At 33.4% G+C, this 19,390-nt stretch overlaps 2 protein-coding genes across 8 annotated transcripts in view; one reads left to right on the top strand and one right to left on the bottom strand.

Annotated features, from left to right (window-relative positions):
- Positions 1-7,452, top strand: part of LOC148599649 (disco-interacting protein 2 homolog C-like) — a 67,727-nt gene extending 60,275 nt beyond the window's left edge. For all 6 annotated transcript variants that reach the window (XM_088557501.1, XM_088557499.1, XM_088557497.1 and 3 more), the window contains 3 exons: positions 319-393; positions 1,390-1,688; positions 2,051-7,452. In XM_088557501.1, the coding sequence (XP_088413627.1) occupies positions 319-393; positions 1,390-1,688; positions 2,051-2,303 (627 nt within the window). In that variant the 3' untranslated portion in view covers positions 2,304-7,452. The remainder of the gene's footprint in view (positions 1-318; positions 394-1,389; positions 1,689-2,050) is intronic.
- Positions 7,453-8,207: 755 nt separating this feature from the next.
- On the bottom strand, positions 8,208-14,425 carry LOC148599648 (uncharacterized). 2 transcript variants are annotated; one of them, XM_088557505.1, is made up of 2 exons: positions 14,289-14,425; positions 8,208-13,131 (listed from the first exon to the last, which is right to left on the bottom strand). In XM_088557505.1, the coding sequence occupies exon 2, from the start codon at positions 13,092-13,094 to the stop codon at positions 12,555-12,557; it is 540 nt and encodes a 179-aa protein (XP_088413631.1). In that variant the 5' UTR covers positions 13,095-13,131; positions 14,289-14,425; the 3' UTR covers positions 8,208-12,554. The 2 variants fall into 2 exon arrangements, with proteins under 2 accessions (XP_088413631.1, XP_088413632.1); XM_088557506.1 differs by lacking the exon at positions 14,289-14,425 and adding an exon at positions 14,036-14,158.
- Between the last annotated feature and the right edge of the window lie 4,965 nt (positions 14,426-19,390).

Raw genomic sequence — 19,390 nt, 5'->3', positions numbered from 1 at the left:
ATGATAAGTCTTACCAAAGAATTCTCGAGTCAAAATTGTTGGACAACTTCTCGTTAAATTTATTGCCTTTGAAAAGCAAAATTCAACCAGGTGAGCGATTCAGGCTCCTGGGAGCCTCTTGTTTTAAATTATGTTTTTTTGTCATGAAAAAAAGCTGGTCAAGTGTGATTTTAATGTTAGTTGTATTTATCTTTTAGGGGTTATGCCCCTTTTTCTTATTAAAAATTTGGAATTTTAATTGAAATTAAAGACCTGATATTCAGTTAATTGTTTTATCTTTTCCTTATTGTGAAGAAAATGTTTGATATATCTTTTCAGTTGTTACCAGGTGTAAAAGTTGTGATAGCAAACCCTGACACTAAAGGCCAATGTGCTGACTCACATTTAGGAGAGGTAACTTAAGCAGATAATAAGTTACTTGAGTTTCTGTATTACGGTAGTTAGTCGTTTATATGTCAGATTTTTGGGACTAAATTTTTAACTGCTGGGAAGGGTTTAGATTTATAGATGAGATTTAGCTTATGAACTAAAACTTTCAACTTAAAAATGTCAAAAAGCTTCATAATTGACATGAGCATGACACTTAACATTGAACAGCTGTACTGGTGCTGTTTACCCCAATTTTTGAATTGTAAACGTCAGTTTTAGAAAGATTGTTTTCTTCTACCTTTTACAGCTAAAATATGTTGCAGTAAAAGAATATTGACTGTTTAGTCTTATTTTGCCACAATACTGACCTTTTATGATTTTATTCATATTTCCCTCACATCCTTTTTGTGTATTGATTTTTACCTGTGTATACTCATATATCCAAAAACCCAAAGATGTTATAGAAACATGACCCAATAGTCTACAATAATTCGTGACAAATGTAATCAGTATTTTAGTTGGTTATGACAATTCTTTTTATGAATTTCTTTTTTATCGTGATTGAGGTAGACCTAGGGTAAGGGAAATAACTCGTGAAATCAGCTCTTAACTTACTGATATATCTTCATAAATTAGTTTCTACAGTGTCATAAACTTTCCATTTTATTCTTTTTGGTCCCTATATTTGATTTTAATTTGGGTTATTGGTTGTACCAAAATTAGAATAAATGACAAAAATTGCCATATTAAAACTATTCACATGGCTTGTCAAGAATTTAATGACCTCTTACTTTAGAAACAATTCTGGCATGTAATTATTGATTTCAACATTTATTGAAGTTATTAAAACAAACAGGTATACTCTTTGTGATTAAGGAATGAAAATTGATGAAGATCCATATTTTTTTCAAGGAAGCACTTTTATATTGATTTAAATACTTCTTCAAATTTTGTTTTTATTATTGCTAGGTACATATACACAGTCATGGTTTATTTTGGATTTTACTTCTACCATTTCAGATCTGGGTACATAGTCCACACAATGCCACAGGTTATTTCAGTATTTATGGGGATGAATCTCTGCATGCAGACCATTTTGACTCTCGCCTTGCAACAGGAGACACCCAAACCTCTTACGCAAGAACTGGATATCTTGGATTTGTTCGTAGAACAGACCTGACTCAGAGTGATGGTGGTCGTCATGACGCTATTTTTGTTGTTGGCTCACTGGATGAGACAGTAATGTTAAGAGGAATGAGGTACCACCCAATTGATATAGAAACTAGTGTTCAAAGATCGCATAGGAAGATCTGTGAATGGTAAGTGTTACTATGGTCAACCATTATTCAACAGTTATACAGTAAGATTTGTGAATGGTTATTGTTGCTATGGTAACCAGATGTTCAAAGGTCACACAACAAGATCTGAGAATGCTAAGTTTATACTAACCAATGTTCAAAGGTCACATAGGAAGGTCTTAGAATGGTAAGGGTTATTATGGTAACCAGTATTCAACAATGACACAGGAAGATTTTTGAAGGTAAAAAAATCTGTAAATGGTATGAGTAACTATGGTAACCTATTTTCAAAGATCTCATAGGAAGATCTGTGAATGGAAAGCATTATCTTTTAAATTAATTTTTATCATACTTCTAAATTTTGCATATTTTCTTTTTAACAGTGCTGTATTTACATGGACTAATTTACTAGTGGTCGTTGTTGAGTTAGAAGGACATGAAAATGAGGCCCTTGACCTTGTTCCCTTGGTAACCAATGTGACCTTGGAAGAACATTACTTGATTGTGGGCGTTGTAGTTGTTGTGGATCCCGGAGTAATTCCAATCAATTCACGAGGGGAGAAACAGAGGATGCATCTACGAGATGGGTTTCTGGCTGATCAATTGGATCCAATATACGTGGCTTATAACATGTAGTGACTTATTCACAATTTTAGGAAAAAGATTCAAAAGTAGACAACCTCCGTACTGAAGGTCCCATCAACTTCAGGTCACTATGGAGAGTCTTTAAATTTAAAGGTCATCAATTCACTAACTTATAAGCTGACCTCTGAACTCTGACCTTAATTACTGAACTTCAGTGTGGAAGTGATTAGACTGTAAGCTGAGCTTTTTGAAGGAAGACACCATACGTAATTGTACATCTAGATCACCAAGCTTATTAATCTTATGTTGATAGTTATACAGAAGTCGGGGCTTAGACAGAATTATAATCCATTCAGATTATATAAAAGATACTGTTCCTATCTGTAAAATAATCTAACATCCATGATAGCATATCATCTGTTCTGCCATACTTCGTCATTACACTCTACCATTTGCTACAGTTGAGTTAGACTCGCAGAAGAAGAAGAGACCGGAGACTAGGATATCTGGGTTATGCCTTGTCCTCAGCAGCTGTATCTATTTTTCAGTTATTTTGTAGTTAGATATTCACATACTACTATTATCATAAGTTGCTTGGATGGACACTCTATAGCAAGTTATTGTTGTCAAGATTTGAGTTTATTTATATGGTAGGTACATGTATATGGTGCAGATTGACAGCTATATATTTCAAGAAAATATGCAAATGCATGTATTGGTGCAAGACTGTAAATGAGAAGGGGTCCACAGTATCAGAACCTTTAAAATCAAATAGTTAATCTGGTAAAGAAATATTGCTTCCATGTACATTCTTTAGGAGGCCATTCCTTTTCAGTTTATGGATTAATAGCTTCTAAATGACCTTTTCTCTAAAAAAAAAAAATCATCTTTGTGTAAGAACTGTTGGAGAGTTGTAGAAGGTTAGTAGGATGCACTGTGATAGTAAAGGAAATCCTGTTTCTTGCACCACTTAGCTGATAGCTTTTGACACGTCATCATTTCAAATCCCACCAGATACTGTGTTATAACCCACACATTGCTCATGTAATTAATAGAGCTATGATAGTACTTGTAAGTCTGTTAACCCGTTGGTTGTTTAGCTTAGGTAAAGAATAACTCTAACCATTCCCCAGATGCTTACCTAATCTTACTAAAGAAATCCCATAAAGTTTTCATACTTTCGATGTATTCAGTAATAACGTTTTCATGAAAATTTTGGAGTTGGATTTTTCTCTGTTGAACTGTAAAAGTACATGTCCTTCATGTGGATATTAACTTTTTCTTAAAATTTCTTTTTATTAGTGGAGTTGTTAATTTATAGATATTGATGAGCAACTAAAGTTTCAAAGTTATTTTTTACTTTTTTTTTTTTTTTTTAGATTTTATTTTCTTGAGTATTAGTAATTTGACTGTACTACTAGAACTGCAAAAAAATGTTATCTTACAATTATAAATATTGAAAGTCAATATTTAAGTAAAAATTACTGTTCTGATAAAATGCTTAGGAACAAAAGTCCATTAAAAGATCAAAGACCATTTGATAGTTATAGTACAGAATGTAATTCTTGTATTCATATATTGTTGAGTAAATTATTGAAATGCAAATATGAAAACCATCACAAAACATAGTGCTAGACACAGTTATTTCCAATTGTAAATATATATGTACAAAGTTGACTACTTAAATTGACAATGTTGTCTTTGTGTACCTAAAAATTGTACAAGTAAAAATGGTTTGAATGTGTGATTGCATATAATGAAGCTTGTAGCCTGTGAGCCATAATATCATAGTTGTTAGAGTATACACATATGATTCTAGAGACATAAGGGTATTTTCCCCATTTCAATATAGGTGAATACAGACTTAATGTTTGTGAGTTTAAAGTGGAATTCCACTGTTCATATTCTAATTTTTTGTGTTAGGACTATTTTTCCTGTATATTAACTTCCCATTTTGCCAATTATGACTTGTTTGTTGGGTACATAAAATCGGGTGTTTTTTTTTGTTTTTTTTTTCTAAAGTTTCTGCAGGAAGGAACTATGTAACATTTTTGTTGATTCTTCACACGTTTGAGACATATTAAGAATTTCTCTGCTTATGAATTTTTATTCCGGCCAGTATGGTGTAGTAATTTCATTCCTTGATGAGCATCTGACATGACTTCCTTAAATCTAATTTTTAGAAAAATTTCCCCGGACCAACACCAGGTACATTGATATTAATTGTTACAGTTGATGGTCTGTTAGAACTATAGGTTTTTTCTGCAAAATGTTCTCAAAATGTTTATTAAAATTATTTTTGTTCACATTTTCAGTCTGTGAGGTAAGAACCCTTCCAAAATATAAGATTGCTAAAATGAAATTTAATCAAGTTTCAAAAGTCTCATAAAAGTTCTGACTCAATTTTAATTTTTTATGACCACAAGATGACCCCAATTTTCTGTCATTCATTTTGTATATTGCCCCTTTTGCTAGAAAGCATTTGTCCCCAAAACCTAACATGCAGAAAAAATGTTGTAGAATGCAAAAAAACTATTGTACATAATTTACATAGATTGTAGCCAAGCTATTTCTTTTTAATTGCTGTGCATTGTAAATAAAGATTTCTTACTTCAGTGTAAGAGTATGTTAGTGCATTTGTATTTCTGGTGGTATTGCTTCATTTTTCATTGAATATAGACCTTAAATGCATAAAATGAAGTAGTTATGTTATAATGCTTTATAATAGCCAGTTGTGGCAATATGATCGGAATTTACAGATTTCAGCTGAAATAAGCAACCATTCAATTTTTAGGTGGCTAGGATGAATTGGAAACAGTTGGGCAGGATTAGAATTTATTGTGGGGACAAAAAAAGTTTAGCCATGAATTATCCCCATTTAGACAGATAAACTAACTGATCTGTGTGATGTATTTTACCTGTTTAAGGTAGACACTTTTATGTAAAAGAATTCCCAACAGATGAGTTCTAAAATATAGACTTTGAAAGATGAGGCAATGCTATGCTAAAATGTGTGTTTACTAGATTTATTGTAAACCATTTATGTGCAATATTTAATCTTTAGTCTTTTACTACCATGCTTACTTAATGCAATCTGTCTCTCTCATATCTGAGTACTGTCATCTTTTATCATGAAAATCTGTAGACTTTAGGTCAGATATCATGTTTATAGAAAGGAATGTATTCATGAATAGTGATATTCTTCAGGTTTATAAATTGAGCTCTAGGTTGTTATTGGAAATTTATTTCCATCATTCTTGCCGTCAGATTTTTTTCAGTGTTAGGCTACTTCAGTAATTCTGAAAAATTTGCAGTTACATTGCCTCAAACTGTGTAGTCAACACAGAACAGAAAAAGGCCAGTTTGGAATTTTTGACTATTCTGTTGATAAAGTCGTAATTTAAACCAATGCTCCAGTTGCATGGTAATACTGCAAAGTCAGTAATTATTGGATTGATGAAATTTTATATAAATGCATATTATTGACAAAATTTTGCCTTGTTTGTTACTGTAATGATTGCTTCCATTCTAGAATTACTAGTATTGATACTACAAGCTGAGTTTGTTTCAAATATTGCAAAAAAGTTATACACATTTCATGCAGTCATAGCAAATATTATTGTATGCACTAAGTTCTGAATTAGCTGTAATGATGCCTGTGATTTGTGACCATGTATGACTTGTTTTGATATTTTGTTCAATTTCATTTGGAAAGCTGTGAAAGGAGACAGGTCTGACAACCCGAACTTGATATTTCATATAAGGTCAATATTCATCTTTACTATCAATACATTATGATTGAATCTTATGTGTAAGCTCTAGGCACAGATTCATCAAAAATCTACAATTGAGATTTTCCTTAGATCCAGCAGTCTACTTGGTTGAAATTTCAGTTTATGAAATATTTGAGGTTATTTAAAATTGAAGTAATCCTCAATTTGAGATTTTTGTTATGAAACCCTGAAAAAGACTTGTTTCATTAAAAATCTCAAATCCTTCTCCTCAAGTTTCGACCATTCAGATTGCTTGAAATTGAAGATTGGGGGAAAATTATCCAATTGATATTTGTATGAAACACAGGCATGTAACCTTATTATTTGTATATAAGCAGAAATGATTTGTGATTTGTATCCAATATCTACTTTGGATAAAGGATCTAGAAAAAAGGAATTTTTTTTTTTTATTTGGGTATGATGTATGATCAAATCAGTATGTGTACATCAGCCTTTAATCAGACTTGATCAGTCACAACATAACACATTATAAAACATAGTTCTGCATTCATATATCATCATATTTAGTCAAAACTAATTTTTGGTGAAGTACCAGTATATGTGCCCCCTTTAATGATCCAATTAATACAGTGTGAGGTAGCAGTGACGGATCCTGGGGAGAATTCTATGCAGTAGGAAACACCCCCCCATTTTGTTGAAAAACTATGGTGATTTTGTGCCTAAATTAGCAAATTACAGCCAGATACTCCCCTGTTTTAAATTTCTAAATTGGATTGTGAAAATTTATTTGTTTTAATTTAATTTCAGGATCTGCTGATGTAAACACCTAATGGCTTTTAGTGAAAGCACTTATTCTAGCATTTATTCAGAAATTGTTTAAACTATCTTGATTTAGATTTATTATTGAGATATATACCTGTCTTTCTGCTTTGTGAATGATAATACTGTAGTTTAAAGAGACATCAACTTATTGACACTATATGTAGATGGCATAAATGCTTACAAGTTAGGTCTTAATAAAAAAATATTCTAGAATCTCATCCCCTCCTGATCCAATTTTTCCCCAATTTAGGTCAATTTCCTTCAAGTTGACAGAAGTTGACATCCGCCCGTAATTTTTTAACAATGTTGGATGAGAATCTGAGAATTTTTTTAATGATGGCCTTAGTGAAAGACCTTTATTAGTGTGTATGTTAATTTTATGTGAAACCTGCTTAATTTGTTGTTTATCAAGAAAACCAGGAAGCTATTTATAGATATAACCTCTAACCTTTTTAATTGTTATTTATTCACTAAGATTTTATGAAAGGAAATATGTGAGGAGTTTTTTTTTTTTTGCTTGTCAGAGTAGCATACATAAATTATTTCTTGTGAAAATTTGTACTGTTTTATTATGAGTTTTTGTATGTCGAAAATGATGGGATTTCCCTGAAGCTAAAAATAAAATGAAGCTATTTAAAACCATACTTAGTCTCTGTTTTTTTCTGAATATCTTACTTGCAGCAGGTTTTCCAATGTATACAATCTTTAAGAGCGTTGATCGCAGAATTATAATTTTATATAACACATGCAGTTAGTCCATGGAAATCGAAGGAACCGTGATACATGGAAATAAAGGATATAACCCACTAGACAAAGAAAATGGACAATCGTAAAGAAGAACATGAAAAAAAAAAACAAAATGACACAAAAAATCACAAGTAGATAAGCAACCTGGACCCCACTAAAAACTGGGAACATGGACCAGGTGCACTGGTAGTGTAAGCAACCAACCGCGAAGTTGCTCATAAAATGTCACGAGAGCAAAAGAAAACTATGGCATGGTGAATAGATATGGTTTCATGTGATGCATATGGATACACCATAATGTTCCAAAAGTTCATTACGACGACAATATATTTTCTCTAGTGATGACTTTAATCTTGTAATAATATGAAGTGCAATATGAAGACGGGGACTATATAATACGTCCCTGATGAAAAGAACAATATTTTTGCACTGTGCACTGGACTCTATCGAAACATTCATTACACAGCTTCCACACAAAATATAAGTAAAGAAGATTAATGAAGAGAGACTGATGGATGACCCAGGACATATTAACTATCTTTTTCCAAAGATCTCATTTGCTTCTTACTGGATATTAAAGGAGATACAGCAAACTTAGTCCATTTCTGGTGTATTGTTATTTCACCAGTATAAAAAATAAGAAAACGGAGAACAATGAAATAGTTTATTTTATTGTATGAAGATTTCTAAAAGCACCGTCTTCAGCATGTACATTTTTGTAAAATAAAATTTCTAATTATTTTAAAGAAAAGAGAGTCATCCCTCAAAGGCAACATGTTCTACATATAAGAACTAGTTGCTTGAAATATAATAAAATGTTTCTATTAAATGAAAACAGTGACTAAAACAACAAATTGTCAATGTAACAATTATGAAAAGTTCTAAAATATTTATAGATGCAAGTACATGAATACTTTTTAGGTGCTAGAATCTGTAAGAATCAGGCAAATTGAAAAAAAATATAATGAATCGTGCTCAGAAAATACAAACTAATTTCAGGCGCAGATCCAAGGACTGGCGTCCCGGGCGTACGCCCCCTAAATCGGTAAGAAAAAAAATCACAAGTTTCACCCCACAATATTTTTTGCATTGCTTTGCACGGCATTTAATTCAATTAACGTCCCCCTAAACTCAGATCCTGGATGTGCTCCTGAATTTGACAATGCTGGCACATATTTGATGGTCTATTGAAGACAAATTGACAATATGTTCGTCTTACAAGTTCCCGAATTACTGACACTTAAGAAGAATTCAATGGAAAGGCCTGCATGATTCCTCCACTGCTTAATTCTTACAGAGAATATAACTTTTAAAGCAGTCAGTCAACTAAGAATCATGCATAATTAGAAATGAGTATTTCATTCGAAAAAAAATGTGTTCTCAACTAAATTTGAAAGGTACATTCCATAAATTAGTTAAGCATCATGATGTGGTGATCCATGCTTCTTAGTTGGACGGCTACTTCATACATAGTAAAAGGTTGGAGATTAAAAAAATCATAGTATATATATATATATATATATATATATATATATATATATATATATATATAATCACAAACACCCAACAGGTGTGATCCGTTCGTGCGAGACCCGGCAGGGCAGTCAATGACGTTAAACACCCCATAGTAGTAACAGGTGTGATATTTTCACATAATATTCACGTAACTTTCACTAAATTTTCAAATCAATCGAGAAATTAATTTTGTTAAGGGGTAGTCTCTGTAAGAATCAGACGGGGTGAAACATGAGTTGAAAAAACTCCATTTTGAAAGTTTGAATATTTGCACCCTCAGAATGGAGAAGAAAAAAATGATTTTCCATATCATTTTGGTAAAATGAGTTATAATTTCATTGATCTGCACTAAATATATGAACCTTTCAAGGGCGAATAACTGTCAAAATCCTCAATTTTCTAACATTGAAAGCAAATCCAGTGATGCAGTCTGAGAGATCAAATAATAATCTTTCCAAACAGAGAAAGCATCGTAGTGTTAAATTATATAATCCCATCGGTGGGTTTTTGAGGTGCATGTTTCTGATTTATCCCATTTTGTCCGATTCTTACAAAAACTAACACTTAATATCGAAACGAGTTTCATGCTGAACTTAACACAAGTTCGTTTAATTACTTCAATATAACTGTTTTTTTTTCTGCCAGCGATAGAGACATATGCATTATTCTTTCGTTCTAAAGCATTCAAATTCGAATTTTATGAAATATAAGAATAAAGAGATAGAAAAAAAATCCATGTTTAAACACCTAGAGCATGCACAGACATACCTTTAAGCCTTGTGATGTGCATGCGTAATATTTGTACAAAATTTAAAATAAAAAGTTGAAAACAACATAAAGAGTGACCAATGCCATTAAATATTTACTAACATGTTGAGAAAGACACTGCTAGTCCGGATAGATAATACTGCGCAGTGCCGTACATGTGTTTTAGAAAAGCCACAATCGGCTAACACACGTGTGCTTACATTCTAAATTAGGACCAGAATACCCCTGCTTCCAACACGAATTTTGTAGACAAATAATATGATAATAATTGATGAATATGAAACACATTTCTGTCTGTTTGCCAAAAGGCTATTTCAGTACTGAAGAAAACAATAGTCGATGCCGTGCAGTTCTAATCGAGAGAGATGTTTTATTTATGTATTTGATTTATAGACCAAAATATATAACATTCCCAAAATTTGAATTAAAATAGTCCATGAGCCAGTATCTACCTGTTAAAAAAGAATTTTTAGCGGAAAATGTATAAATTAAAAAATTAAAAAAACTGGTAAGAATGGAATGTAATTAGGCCAGTTTCCGAAAAAAAAAGAACTGCAGAAATTCATGTAAGTTTGAATGGATGAACCCGTCAGGCCATGTCACAATACCTATTTTTCGGGAGTTGATGGGCCGGGGTGTTTCGTCATCTAGCCTAACGAATGTAAGCGTAATTACATGAAACGGAACATTAACCCAAAGCCAAGCGCATGAGTTGTTTTCAGTGATTAATTAGAAAAGTAAAAAAATGCTAAAAAAAATAAATTGAGTATTACTAACTATAAAAAATAAACTCGAATGGAACTTTTTTTGATACCCTATATGCTTTGTTTTAGCTTTTAATCAAGAAATAAGAAACTTCATAATGCTAATCTAAAAATCTTTTAAAAGATAAAAATTCTAAATGAGCCACGCCACGCCTTCTATAAAAGTCGGTCAAAACTCTCCACATAAATAACTTAAAAGTCCTGGCTTATATTTATAAACTACAAGTCTTGCTCCTATAAATAGCTGTTGTAAAGCATATCCTTATTCAAAGTTCACATCAAGCGGAATACAATAAATAATACCAAAGGGGGCATCATTTTGGCGAACTTCTACACAACATTTTTCAATAAAATTAAAGGGGTCCACCCCACCCACCAGAACCCACAACCAGGGCCGGATCCAGACAATTTGAAAAAAAGGGGCTGCCAAGACATTTTTTGCCATTTTTGACAATTTTACACACGACAATGACAAATTTTCCAATAAAAAGGGGAGTGTCAGCCCCTGCACCCCCTGGATCCGCCACTGCGCAAATGTGTTGTACGGATGACAGACATACAACAGTAAATTAACTGCCACAATAACGTTTATAAGGGATCAGCTGCGTAAAAATTCATTAAAAATCCTCCAAGGAATCACATGTAATTTCATCATGGTCTACATAGTGAACAATTCACTCTGGGAAAACAGTAGTTAATGTATACATGTAGTCATAAATCAGAAAGGTTCTTGTTCATATAATTTGAAATAAGTTATCACAGTCATCAAAATACGAGATTCTCAGTTTAAGAAGTTATGCCCATGAAATAATAAAATACCCTGATCAAACGTGTAAAATTGACACTTTTTGTTTGTCTATGACGAATGCCAATGGATCAGGACACTTCTGGACTATCCTAGCACTGCTAGAAAGTTGGCCTGTCACATATTATCCGACAAGGTGCCAAAATAACGGTATGAAGGAGCGGACATACAACTTCTTGCGTTGTGGAAATGGCTTCTGGACATTCGCCAACTTACAATTTTAAATTACACTATAAAACCATAATAAAATAGACCATATCTCTCGGTATTAAAAAAGAAAAAAAACAAAATTAAATACAGCGAAACCTGCCTTACCCGAACCCTGAATAATCCTTAAACCTGGATAAGCTATACCCAACATCCCCTTCCTTTCAATATATCATTTCAATATATATTTTGAACCTCGGTAAACTGGACACCTGTCTAAACAGGATCGTTTTTAAAACCAAAAAGGGGTTATACACAGGTTTCACTATAGTACATTAAGTAAAACCACAAACCATTGTTACATGCTCCCTGTGACTGACAAAGGGGTTAGTCCTTAAAACAACAATTACACATGTAAATAAATGGGACTAAAAATTATGCAATTGCACCTCGAATTCAATCCAGTCAAAATTAGACTGGAAACTTATGTCATACAATGGTCTTTGTAGATGACCAACACTTCACTGACTAAAAATAGCCGTATTCATTTCTTATGGCACATTTTTGATCATACAACGGAACTCCTCAGACTTTCAAGTTACAAATAAAAAATGGTCAAGAAGTTCCGATTGTTACAAACCTGCAGTACCTATATCAAGGAAAAATGTCTTCAACTGTGAAAAAGCAGATACATTGAATGTGGCGCTTAGTATGTAAGTCTAAATGATTTTCATTTCTCATTGCAGGAAGCAAAGAGGGCACGTCGACTATGTGCAAACCTCCAACTCTCCTTGTCCCTATTGGAAAGTTTAAAATTTCAATCAACTTGATCATGTACCTGCAGATGAAATGTACAATATCGCTAATCTAAGCATGAGTAAGTATCACTCGAGACAAACATATGCACTTCTACTGTCGGCATGATCAAAATTTTGGAAAGGTCTACAGTACAAATTTCAACGGTACAAACAAACAACTAGAATATAGAGCACGCCATTGGTCAGCTCTGTTCCTGACTAGGCTGTCGATTTTGTCCATCAGAAAACGATAAATTTGATTGGCCAAGAGATCTGGTCGAATCATAAGATTCTCCTGGCAAATTATGCGTGATAACTGTCTGTGAAATACTGAGAGGGCCTGATAACTGCAATGTCTGAGACGCAGATAGTCCTGCTAAATTGAGAAAACTTTGAGACTCGACGTATGACGTCATGCCACTCTCGTTTGTAATGATCACAACGTTACAAGGGCAAGATTGCGTATCGGTGGAGTCTCCCGACTCGTTACGACTACGGCCCCTCAAAAGAGCCTGAACATCCTCGCCATTTGGCGATCGTCCTTCCTCGATAGGGCCCGAAAGGTCATAAAGCCGTCTGCTTCGTTGTCGGCTACGTCGCCGACCGCTTTCCAGTTGACCTCGAGGCAACTGACTGGGCATTCTGCACATGCGCTTAAGTTCTTCTGCGAAACAACATACCACAAACAAAAGAATAAAACAAACACAAAATGGTATCATAAGAATGAGCCCGAGAGATTCCATTTTCTTCTCCTTTTCTTTATCAAAGATGTCACAGGACCTACAACAGACAAAAGATCGTTATAAAAGAGACACATCATAATAACTCCTGACTGATATAGTTCATCAATCGGATAGACCCTGTTTGGTACCACCAGGGAAGCGGGGGGGGGGGGGGTGTTCACTTTCGTTAAAAATTGGGTGCTGGGCGCAGGCACCCCGCAGGTGGCAGAAAACCACAACTGCTTAACCTTTTGATCGAATCCCTTACATCTGTAATACATCAAATCACCCCTTTATCAATTAAGATTAAACAAACATTTTACCCATGGTTATCAGCAGACACTAATTGAAAATTAATTGGTGATAATAGGAAAGTTTGTCTTCGCAATAAATTATACATTTAAAGTGTAGAAATATGCCCTATTGATATAGTATGACTCAGAAATGAAAATCCATTGACATAGGAAAGTAGAAAATTTATAATCCAATCACAAATTTAAACTCGAGAAAAACAGACTAATTCCAGCGGCACGTGTGTATATACTGTATATAGGAGTATGTACCCTGCAATAATTAAAAAGATGTTAAATTTCTTGAAATTCCCATGATGATGAAATGATCGAAATGAAATGATAAAGAATGTGACCTGACAGAATGATGCTTAAGTGCAAAATACAGGCGACATAGATTGACAATGAAAGAAAATTTACACCCTTTGTATTGATGGTTTATCATAAAATCCTAAATTTCTGATAGAAACACGCAAAATTATTTGGTCATGGCCTTGCTAATCAGAATGAAAATACATGTATAAATGTTCGAAGGCCGAAAAGACATATTAATTTCACTAATTTCTTTACAGACAATGTCATAGAAACTAAAATTTCCACCAAATAAAATCATAGAAATGGTATAATTATTCAAAAATCTTCGTTTCACAAAAACAAAACAAAAAACCTTACGTGCTTTAAAAAATTAATAAATTTCACATCGGCAATTTATACCATTTCTTCGTTCAATTACATGTTTGGACTCGCTGAAAATACGTTTATCATTACTAGCCCATACTACACTATACATGCATAACTACATGTATGTGTAAACATCGGCCATTTGTAGGTCATTTACATTATGATTAATTATGCATGTGCTTGTTTACAAACAAAGCGGGCTTATTTTTAAGATTTACATATATACATCCGTGTTTCTACTTACCGTAGAAATCATCTCCGAATCAGCTGTTAGACATGATCACCGCCAATGTTCATTTTCTTTTTTGTCATGATTTTGACATCATGGAAAATCACCACAAATCGGAAACTATTAAAAATATTTTGTTTCTTCAAAGCGAGATAACTCAATTTTGCATATTGCAGATAGGCTGTAATGCCAAACCAAGGATTTGTTAGAGGTCTCAGTCTTCTATAGTATACCATAAATTTTCATGATTAAAAAAAGAGATAAGGAGTTTCAATCCAACTTTTTGACCACGTTTTTTTTTTCCATTAAAAAAATGTCAAAAATAATGTTTGGTCCATTTTAGAAAAAAGGCACGAACTTTGGTACAGGAGGACAGGTCGAACTAAAAATAGACTTTTTCTACTTTCACTTTTATTTTGAGTTCATAAAATAGACCCATTTTCTGAAGCATAATTTTTCATGAAGATACTGTTTTTCCTCAAAAACAAGCTTTTTTGTGTCATAGCTTGATATAAATTTACCCTGTACTTTTGATGAAGAATGATAGTCATTTGCCATGAAACAAAAACAGGAATAGGCTAAAAGAAAGGGCACTATATTTTTTAGCCTCCATGTCTTGAGTATACCCGCTCAGGAATATGTAATACAAGACTGATGCATAGATTTGCCATTTTACGAAGAATCCTACATAGCTGTATCTGCAAAATGTACTACCAAACCTCTTTCAAAACTTTTAACTTCTATACTCACTGCTGTCAAAGAACTCACAACTGTCAAAGAGGGTCTCCAGGCCTACCATGACACTTGTTACTCCCGTAGTGGTATTAATTCAATGTGGATCCTGAAAAATTGGAGAGATCTTCTGGAAACCCTCAATTAAAATAGTTATCAGAATACAATAGTAGAAAACCTAGGATTTTTCAACACTTTATACTTCTATTCCCTATGCTGGGTTAAAATCCCGACTCAAAAACAATATACATCGTTAACGTTGTTACTCCAAAAAAGATGGTACACCTAGATACAATTATGTAGTTCTTGGTCGAAATATACCGAAGAAGATGTTTTCAAAATGCTGGAATTTTCGATCGACAACATATTTGTTCACGAAGACGCGTTTTGTTTTCAACAAACGGTCTGCATTATAATGGGAACAAATTGTGCTCCTCTACTTTTTGACCTATTCTTTCACTCTTATGAGGCTGATTTTGTAGTTGATCTGATCCAAAGGAAGGAACATCGTTTAGCCAGATCCTTTAATCTCAATTTCCACTATAATGATGACGTATTATCATTAAACAATCCTAATTTCGGGGATTTTATACATCACATCTAGCCAAAAAAAACTTGAGATAAAGGAATTTACAAACACTTATATCTTGACCTACACTTAGGGACCTATAGTAAAGGAAAACTGTTGACCAAACTACACGGCTATCACGATGACTTTTCATTTCAACTTTCCTTTCCATCTCTTTGGCAACATCCCTTCCGCATCTGCAAGTGGAGTTTTCATATCACAACGCACACGTTATGCCAGAGTATGCCATAACTACGCATTTTTTTGTACCACAATAGACTTCTTGAATTAGGCTTCTGGAATAGGGTTTCCTTGTTACAAGATTGAAATCATCACTACTGATGTTCCATGGTCGTCATCATGAAATCGTGGATCGTTACGATGTATCCATCTGCACCATGAGAACAGATTTGTTCAACGTGTCATGCATTTCCTTTCCTCTTTCGTCTACCCTGGACTTGACTTCTCATAGGCAACACGGTGGATGTTTCAAGAAAAGCAGAGGACGCTTACCCTACATGTAATGGAGTATGCGTGTGGGATTGTTGTACAGAGCTAGAATCTGATATTTTAGAAAAAAAAATACAACTAGAAGCTGACAGGATAGTAACAGGTTTACCCCTGTTTGCCAGCAAGGAATCTCTTTACTTTGAAACCGGTTGGGAACAGTTAGTTGATAGGCGAAAACATCGACGCCTCAATCTTTTCTACTCTATTACCCCCATTAGTAAGTGAAGTAACACAATGTAACCTGCGAAACAATGATGACTACGTTGTACAACAGCACCGTTTGGCTAGCACTAATAAATCATTCTTTTTTAACACAATAAAGGATTGTAATTAACTCAATTCTAACGTAAGACATTCCAGGAGTTTAGGCATTTTCAAAGAGCGAATCAAACAACCTATTTCAAAACTCTCATTTATTATAATTATGGGATGAGAAAGATAAATATAATTCATACGAGTCTTAGAAATATATGTAGTTCATTAAATACTGATCTCCATCGAGTCAATATAATTAACGATCCGTCCTGTAGCTGTGGCCACCCTGTTGAAGATGCTGTTCATTTCTTTTTGGAATGCGAAAATCACACAATTCATAGACGGAACATTGTTAGCACAGTCACAGATTGATCAATATGACATTTGGATTGAATTGATTTTAGCTGGTGATGAAAATTTAACTGTAAATCAAAATGTTTTAATTTTCACATGTATTTATTCATATATATATATATTTGCTTCGCAAATTTGACAGTTCTAACATCGTTGGGAATTTTTCAGACCCTTCTATATATATATATATATATATATAATACGAACCATTTTTCATGATAAAAAAAAAAAAATATAATAAAAAAAATCGCTCTCTCTCCAGTCACCTTTGTTACCTTGTATGTATTATTTCGGTAATTGTATGTTAGTTGTTATGGGTGTCTGTTTTCCATGTCTGGTCTTTGTCCCAGGATCACATTCTTTTGATTTCCAATAGAATCTTGGTTTCCTTGATTAATCTTTTATACTAGATGTTCTTTTCCTTGTACAGTAAAAGAAAATGCCGTGTTTTCTTGCTTTTTTTAGAATGCGGGTCATAATTTATACTTAAACATTATTACACTTAAAACACATGGTAATATTGAAAGAAATTCATTGATATTTTCACTTATAGTCGATGAGACAACGATGTTTGCGATGTGATCAGAGGTAGGCACAAGTTCGAAAGGGGGGATCCAGAAATTAATCTTGAGTTAAAAGAAGGTCAATGGCAGAAATTCATAAATGCTAACATTTCCTACCGCTGGTTGACCTACATTTTTGAACCAGCCTTATAATGTAAGTAAAACACACGCCGGGAACTGTTCTTCCTCATCACACTTATTTGTCCTAAATATGTTTCCATGAATACTTATATTTATCTCCTCACTTACTTGACGCTGAATTGTAAATCATTGTGATCCACAACTGTCCGTCCAACTACTTTGCCAGTTATTTATTATTTAACATCTACTTTTTGTTTGTCTGAACGGACGGATGCTCGATTCCTTTCCTTTTAATTTTGTTGTTTGTTTGTTTGTTTATTGTTATTCTTTATTTCTTTTCTTTTGTTTCATTTCATTTCATTTTGTTTTTGTTTGTTTGTATTTTTGTCTGCGGTATCTCAAGTGCAATTTAGCACAGCTTTTAATTTCTTAAAAGGTTCCTTCTTTACACTATAGTTCCAGCTTAATTATGTTTGATTTTCGGTGAATTATCTTTTCTAAGAGTGCTAAATAGTCTCATGCGGGAATGCGGCAGTACTTTGTTGCTGAAAGTATTTAAATAAATAATATAATTTCAATTCCGGGATTAACATTTGTTTTTACCTTCCTTAATAAACATTGATTTTTAATGATGCCCTTTTTAAAATTTTCCGACATTGGGGACAAGACTTTGAATATTACTTAAATGACATTGTAATGGCATTAAACAACAAAGATATTGTCCAAACTTTGTTCCCGTCACCATAACAGAATTATCACATTATTAACTAAGCAAACGGAAAATTTGATTTTTGATATTTTATATTACATTTAGAATAATGAACCCCAACTTATATGATTTTAAGTAGTGTTAAAAGGACTATCCTATAGCTACTTGTACTTAAGTTATTTCATTATTGACTTACGAAAGTGTAATTATCGCCTAAGGATAAAAGCAACACACATGTACTTTCAATAGATGGAAAATGAAACAAATTTGATAGCCTGGTTTTCGGACAAACTGCAAGTACTAATCTGTGAAAAGAACAGGCAAAAAGTATGAAGAGATGTTGTTCACGTCTAAAAAAGTAGTTAAGTATGAGTCTCTGTTAGAATCAGGCAGTGGGTGAATATGGTATGAAAAAACCCACTATTTTGAAAGTTTGACTAATTGCACCATCAGATTCAAGGAAAACATACAAGATTTTCCGTATCTTGTTGGTAAATTGAGTTATAACTTCATTGAAATGTACTGAAAATGAATATTTCAAGGGTAGATAACTCTGTCAAATACCTTATTTTCTAACTTTTTTGAAAAATTTCTGAGCAAATCTAGTGATGCAGAGATCAAATAATGGTGTTTTCAAATAGAGAAAGCATCTTTGAATGAAATTATATTGTCAAATCGGTGGGTTTTTGACATGTATGTTTCTGATTTTTCCCATTAGCTGGTGCACGTTTTGTATAATTTTTGTTATCTCTTCACAGAAGATGAGAAAACAATCATACAGATCAAAAAAGCGAGAATAAAAATATCTTATACACATTCGACATGCCCCTTTTGTTCAATTCATAGAAACATAAATATAACCAAACATGAGGCTAGGAAATCTACGTGGACTTATTTTAGTTATCATCACTAGTACCTAATTACTATACTCCCACTCACGAGTGGGTGGTACATTGGAATCACTTTGTCCGTCCGTCTAAATTTCGTCGCTATTATTTCGCCTCCCAGTGCATGAATTAGTTTCATTTGGTATGTTGCTTTGAATAGAAAGGCCACACGATGCACATAAGCAATTTTTGCTGCTGTCCGATATCATCTTCCTGTACTAGTGGGGGTTTCGCTAGCACGACAGCGCGTGCAACTTCATGCTTTATAGGGTATACGTATTACTTGCGGTACATTTTAAAGATTTCCTTCAGAAGCAGTTCATGTGTTTTAATCGGAGGAAACATTGGTTTTTAATTTGATGATGTACGCCTGACTTGCTTGCTTCTGTGATGTATATATATAACTAAACCTGCAGACTTTTATGGACATCTTCTTAATGTTACTGTCAGGACTTTTT

Source organism: Perna viridis, chromosome 13, assembly GCF_037379345.1.
Source record: "Perna viridis isolate PV_CMFRI_1.1 ecotype Kerala chromosome 13, ASM3737934v1, whole genome shotgun sequence".
NCBI lineage: Eukaryota > Metazoa > Mollusca > Bivalvia > Mytilida > Mytilidae > Perna > Perna viridis.
This window is presented reverse-complemented; position numbering and strand designations above follow the sequence as displayed.